This window comes from Nicotiana sylvestris, chromosome 12 (genome assembly GCF_000393655.2).
Source record: "Nicotiana sylvestris chromosome 12, ASM39365v2, whole genome shotgun sequence".
NCBI classification, from domain to species: Eukaryota; Viridiplantae; Streptophyta; class Magnoliopsida; order Solanales; family Solanaceae; genus Nicotiana; species Nicotiana sylvestris.
The window spans coordinates 102799615-102806424 of record NC_091068.1 but is presented as its reverse complement, the minus strand read 5'-3'; the positions used below and the strand labels follow the sequence as shown (position 1 = coordinate 102806424).

General features: G+C 41.6%; 1 protein-coding gene across 1 annotated transcript; it reads right to left on the bottom strand.

Moving 5' to 3' along the window:
• Window positions 1-5309: 5309 nt before the first annotated feature.
• Window positions 5310-5627, bottom strand: LOC138883472 (uncharacterized). The gene has a single exon (XM_070164161.1). The coding sequence runs from the start codon at window positions 5625-5627 to the stop codon at window positions 5310-5312; it is 318 nt and encodes a 105-aa protein (XP_070020262.1).
• Window positions 5628-6810: the final 1183 nt, after the last annotated feature.

The window sequence follows — 6810 nt, the reverse complement described above, 5'->3', positions numbered from 1 at the left end:
TGGAGATTTGGGATGGGGATGTGGAGAGGAGTCAAGGGTGTGATTTTGGTGAGGATTGGCGGTGGCGCCGTCGGCCGGATATGGTGGAATTTTGGGGCGGCGCTTTTAGGGTTAGGGGAGGCTGGGGTGAGAGAGATGAGAGACGAGGGGTAGGGGGGTGATCATTTGGACATATAAATATCGGAGGGGATTCAGTTCCGGACCGTCCGATCAATTAAGATCGACGGTCCTGATCAAGGGTAATTGAAACGACATCGTTTGGGTCGCTGAGGGGTTTGAAGCGGGTAGGGAACGGGTTTTGGGCTGGTTTTCGTTGGGTTTCGGGTTTATTTGATTTGGGCTTGGGGAATTTGATGGATTTGGCCCAAAATTCCGATTCTTTTCGTTCTTTTCCCTTTCTTTTTATTTCAAAAATCTTTTTCTTTTCAAAAATTGAAAATAAAACCTAAATTAATCCCTAAACTAAATTATCCTACCAAAATAAATTAATTAACTCCAAATAATAATTATCACAACTAATTAAATACCAAATTCAAATAAAAACTACCAAAATTCGAAGCTCGAAAATTAAAAATGCAAAAATGAGTTATTTTTTGTAATTTTTCTATTTTTGTAAAACACTAATTTACTAATTAATCTAAAATGTAAAATTAAATCCTAAATGCGATGCGTGATGTTTAGGTATTTTTCATGATTTAAATAAAACTTAAACGTGCACAAAATTGCAATCAATTAAATAAAATTCTACAAAATTCCTAAAATGATAAATAATTAACAAAATATGTTTTCTTGGGATTTGTATAGGAGTATTTTCATATAGGGCAAAAATCACGTGCTCACAGCTGCCCTCTTTGCTCGGAGACACGAAGGGTGTTTGGGCAAAGATAAGATGAGCAATCACGAGGGATATTTGCCCGTTTGACACTCCATGAGAATCATTTTCAAAAGAGTCTGACCGAACCTTGCTTCAAAGGTTGCCTATATATCCTTGGCTATAAAGGAATCAGGTCAGTATAGTTCTGGAATTTTTTGGTAGCTGGGACTACCGGGAGCTGTGATTTTACTATTGCTGCTGCTTGCTCACACCCTTATTACACCAAAAGAAAAATCAAAAGCTAAGCTAGCTAAACCTATCAACTACGAGTTACAAGATTCCTATCTATAAATCTTTTGAAGCTTAATCTTAAGTCTTGGCTAGGTCTTGCTGCAGACTCCGATCTGAATCTTGATGTTCGTCAACTGTAACTGTTGGTTTATTCTTCAGCTTTAGATCGAAACGGGACATGCGAAGCTTGTGACTTCAATCATATCTTGAGCAGTCTGCATCCCTCTTTGTTTCAACCTATGAGTTCACTTCTTTATTTTTGTTCCTTTTCTTCTTTTCTTTATTCTGGATTAAGACTCATTTTTTTGGTAATCTCGAATCCTGCGCCTCAAGGTCAAACCTGCTCGGACACCAAAATAGACAAACGAACGAAATTTTCTGCACCAGTTTTCACTAAGAAAATTTCGTGAGTTATTTGTAACCAAAACCTACATTATTTCTCTATTGAAAACAATAAAGTAAGAATCGCGTGTCCTTAGGAGGAAAGATTAGGGAACAGAGCTCTATATCTAAAGGCATCAACTCAGGGATTGGAGCCTTAATGTTGGCAAAAGGCAACTAGGTAATGGGGGCCCTATGTCTAAAAAGCATCAACTCAGGGATTGGCGCCCTAATATTGGCAAAAGGTGACTAAGGAACGGAGGCCCTATATCTAAAATCTCAACTCAGGGATTGGCGCCCTAATGTTGGCAAAAAGGTGACTAGGTAATGGAGGTCCTATGTCTAAAATCTCAACTTAGGGATTGGAACCCAAATGTTTGCAAAAGGCGACTAGGGAATAGAGGCCCTATGTCTAAAATCTTAAATTAGGGATTCGAGCCCTAATGTTGGCAAAAAGGTAACTAGGGAATGGAGGCCCTATGTCTAAAATCTCAACTTAGGGATTGGAGCCCTAATGTTGGTAAAAGGCGACTAGGGAATGGAGGCCCTATGTCTAAAAGCATCAACTCAGGGATTGGAGTCCCAATGTTGGCAAAAAGGTGACTAGGGAATGGAGGCCCTATGTCTAAAATCTCAACTTAGGGATTGGAGCCCTAATGTTGGCAAAAGGCGACTAGGGAATGGAGGCCCTATGTCTAAAAAGGCTCAACTCATGGATTGGAGCCCTAATGTTGGCAAAAGGTGACTAGGGAATGGAGGCCCTATGTCTAAAAAGGCTCAACTTAGGGATTCGAGCCCTAATGTTAGCAAAAAGGTAACTAGGAAATGGAGGCCCTATGTCTAAAATCTCAACTTAGGGATTGGAGGCCTAATGTTGGCAAAAGGTGACTAGGGAATGGAGGCCCTATGTCTAAAATCTCAACTTAGGGATTGGGGTCCTAATGTTGGCAAAAGGCGACTAGGGAATGGAGGCCCTAAGTCTAAAATCTCAACTTAGGGATTGGAGCCCTAACGCTGGCAAAATGCTTAAAAGATTGAGATTAGGGATTCTGAACTATCATTTTGTTCGGATTTTCTTCTTCCCTTCTCTCTCTTTGTCTTTTTTTTTCATTTTCCTTTTCATTTCTTTATTTCAATAAAATAGAAGGAAAGAATTTTGGAGGAAAAACTTCCCTTTCGGATTGATTGTTTTTGTGAAGCTGTTTCTAGCTTTTGTGCAGCTTTTCTTTTGGTTGTACCTGCTTTTGCACAGTTGCCTTGGGTTGCACCTGTTTCAATTTTAAACAAAGAACAATTGTTGTTTTGAAACGATGGTTGGTTTTGTGGCCTTGATTGTCTCGATCACTCAATCTCGGCCCGAACCTTTGTTGAGAACCTCTGTTGTTTAGTGGTTTTCTGAAGATTGATCTATCTTTCAAACCGAGGGACTCATCTTTTAAGATTTCATAACTGCTTACCCACGTGGGGATTCAACCCTTTCACTTTATTCCGCCTTTAGGCTTTTGTCGTTGGCTTTCTTTTCCTTTTCAATAACTTTGATTTCAAAGCATCTGCCATCATGGCCAGTCGGGATCGACTTGATGCACCCGCTGAGGCTGGGTGCTTTTCTTTAGCTTTTGTTAGGCAGAACCCTATAAAGCCGGTCTTGCCACCTTTTCTTTGTATTAGTTTCGGAACAGAGTTAGATCGAAAGGGATTCAAGGAAAAATAAACAAAGGACAAGAAAATTAATTTAAGGAGAAGTGTCCCTTTCGGGGAGGAGAGAATCACTTATATGGGGTGCATGCAGACTTTAAAAGACATGACATGTTTCTTGGATTGTATACCTGATCCGCATAACTATCCAACTTCTCACGTACCCATTGCGACCTATATTTTTAAACCGAGAAACCTTGCCAGGACTCTTTCAATACCAATGGTGGTGAGGGGTTTCTTCTTTTCGATCGACGACGTCCTTTACGAGTTTTCGCCAATTGACCTCTCTCATTTCTCTTCTCACCGTCGCCTTATAGTGCTCTTTATGAGTTTTCACTAACAAGACTCTCTCATTTTTCATTTCTCTGCTTACCATCGCCTCATGGTGCCCGTGTGGGTTTTTACCAATAAGACTCTCTCATTTGATTGCATCGGATTCAAACAACTCGTTCTCCGATTTTGAAAGCCTTTCGCCGATTGATCGAAGGACTTGAACGAGGTTTGGGGTAAAAGAATTTGGATTGAATTACAACTTTGGAACCGTTCAAGCGGGATCATCGCCGAACCATTATAAAATCTGTCCCAGTTTCGCTTTTTGGGGAACTTTGAATTTTTATTTTTGTGTGACTGAACCCCAGAGAGAGGCTGCCTACGTATGCTTTCGGAATCAAGTCGGACGTAGTTTAGGAAAATATTTTGCTTTTGTTGTTGTTGTTGTTGTTGTTATATATACATATATATTTTTATTTCGAGTTCCAAGGAGGGTAATGAAAGAAAAGTAACCGACTCAAAGGGTTAGCAAAAGGACTGGAGTGTTTGGGGTAGCGAGAATGAAAGCCTTCGGCATCCCAGTCGGATAGTGCTATTGCTGCAGAAGGGCTAGACATAGTCCCTTTTTACCGCATCTGTGTTCACAGCTGCCTCGGGATCATTTCCTTCAATATCTCCCAAGTACAATGCTCCTCTGGGCAATATCTTTCTGATGATGTATGGGCCTTTCCAATTAGAAGCAAACTTCCTTTTTACTTCCTGATGATGGGGAAGAATACGCCTCAGAACGAGTTTCCCCACTTAAAAATTTCTAGGCCACACTTTCTTATTGTAGGCACGGGCCATTCTTTGTTGATACAACTGCCCGTGGCAGACTGCGGCCATTCGCTTCTCATCAATCAGGGTTAACTGCTCCAAGCGGGCTTTGACCCACTCACTGTCTTCAATTTCAGCTTCCACAATGATCCGAAGAGAAGGGATTTCAACTTCTACAGGTATTATGGCTTCAGTGCCGTAAACCAAAAGGTACGGGGTTGCTCCGACCGACGTGTGCACAGTAGTGCGATACCCCAACAATGCAAAAGGAAACTTTTCATTCCACTACCTGGAACTTTGAATCATCTTTCTCAAAATCGTTTTTATGTTCTTATTTGCAGCTTCAACGGCACCGTTGGCTTTGGGACGATAAGGAGTAGAGTTCCGATGTGTTATCTTAAATTGTTCGCATATCTCCCTCATCAAATGACTATTCAAATTTGCGGCATTATTCGTAATGATAGTTGTAGGAATACCAAAACGGCAGATGATGTTAGAGTGCACGAAGTCTACCACAGCTTTCTTGGTGACAGATTTGAGAGTAATTGATTCAACCCATTTAGTAAAATAGTCGATGGCGACCAATATGAATCTATGCCCATTCGAGGCTTTTGGCTCGATTGGCCCAATGACGTCCATTCCCTAGACGACGAATGGCCAAGGTGCTGACATGGGATGCAGTTCTGTGGGCGGCGCATGAATCAAATTCTCGTGCACCTGACACTGATGACACTTCCGAACAAAATTAAAACAGTTTTTTTCCATGGTCATCCAATAATAGCCCGCTCGGAGGATTTTCTTTGCCAAAACATACCCGTTCATGTGGGGTCCGCACATTCCTGCGTGTACTTCATACATGATTCTTCCAGCCTCTTCGGCGTCAACACATCTTAACAAGTTGAGGTCCGGGGTCCTTTGTACAAGACATCGCCACTCAAAAAGAAACCACTTGTTGCCGCCTAACGGTTCTCTTTAGGTCCCCACTAGCTTGCTCGGGGTATTCTTTGGTTTTCAAAAATCTTTTGATGTCATGATACCATGGCTAAACATTTGGCTCTGCCTCAACTGTATTACAGTAGCCATGCCTTTCCCTAATTTGGATTTCCAAGGGATCAATACGAGCATTGCCTGGGTATGGCAACATCGAGGCCAAAGTAGCAAGCGCATCAGCCAGTTCATTATGGCAATGAGGGATGTACCTGAACTCTATTGACTTGAACCGCTTGCCAAGATCTTCCACATGTTGTCTATAAGGAATAAGTTTGACATCTCGAGTTTCCCATTCTCCTTGAGCTTGTCGGATAATCAGATCCGAGTCTCCCATGATTAATAACTCTTCAACATCTTGGTCGATTGCCATGTTCATACCCATAATGCAGGCTTCATACTCGGCAATGCTATTTGTGCAGAAAAACTAAAGCCGGGCTGTGGCGGGATAATACTGGCAGGTGGGTGAGATCAAGATCGCCCCAATTCCAACACCTTTTGCGTTTACCGCCCCATCAAAGAACATTTTCCAAGCATGGGTGTCTTCAGATATTGCCTCAACTGAATTTACCTCTTCATCTGGGAAGTAGGTGCTCAAAGGTTGGTATTCATCATCAACTAGGTTCTCAGCCAAATGATCTGCTAATGCCTGGGCTTTCATTGTCGTGTGAGTGACATAAACTATGTCAAATTCCCTAAGCAAGATCTGCCACTTTGCTAATCTACCAGTGGGCATTGGCTTTTGAAATATGTATTTTAAAGGATCCAACTTGGTTATGAGGTAAGTGGTGTAAGCTTGCAAATAATGCCTCGGCTTCTGAGCGACCCATGTTAAAACGTAGCAAGTTCTCTCCAATAAAGTGTACTTAGCTTCATAACTGGTGAACTTCTTGCTCAGATAATAAATGGCCTACTCTTTCTTTCTGGTCACATCATGTTGCCCGAGGACACAACCGAAAGAATTTTCCAAGACTGTCAGATATAAGAACAGAGACCTCCCTGTCTTAAGTGGGACCAATATCGGCGGATTCGATAGATATTCTTTGATTTTATCAAAAGCCTCTTGGCACTCATTGTCCATTTGATTGTCTAATCTTTCTTCACCAATTTGAATATGGGTTCACACGTAGATGTTAACTGAGTAGTGAATCGGCTGATGTAGTTCAATCTTCCCAACAAACACATAACATCTTTTTTGTTTCTTAGAAGAGGCAAATCTCGAATTGACTTTGTCTTTGCTGGGTCCAACTTGATGCCCCTCCGACTGACTATGAATCCCAAAATTTTGTTGGATGGTACCCCGAATGCACATTTGGTCGGGTTCAACTTCAAATCATATTTGCGCAACCGCTCAAAAAAATTTCTCAAGTCCCGAACGTGGTCGTCCTGAGTTTTGGATTTGATGATTATATCGTCCACATACACCTCTATCTCTTGGTGCATCATATCATGAAAAATGGCAGTCATGACTCTCATGTAGGTTGCCCTGACGTTCTTCAGACCAAATGGCATAACTCTGTAATAGTATGTACCCCAAGGTGTGGTAAAAGCTGTCT

Coding starts and splice junctions, on each gene's coding strand:
- LOC138883472 (XM_070164161.1), bottom strand. CDS start 5,627: ATGGCAATCGACCAAGATGTTGAAGAGTTATTAATCATGGGAGACTCG.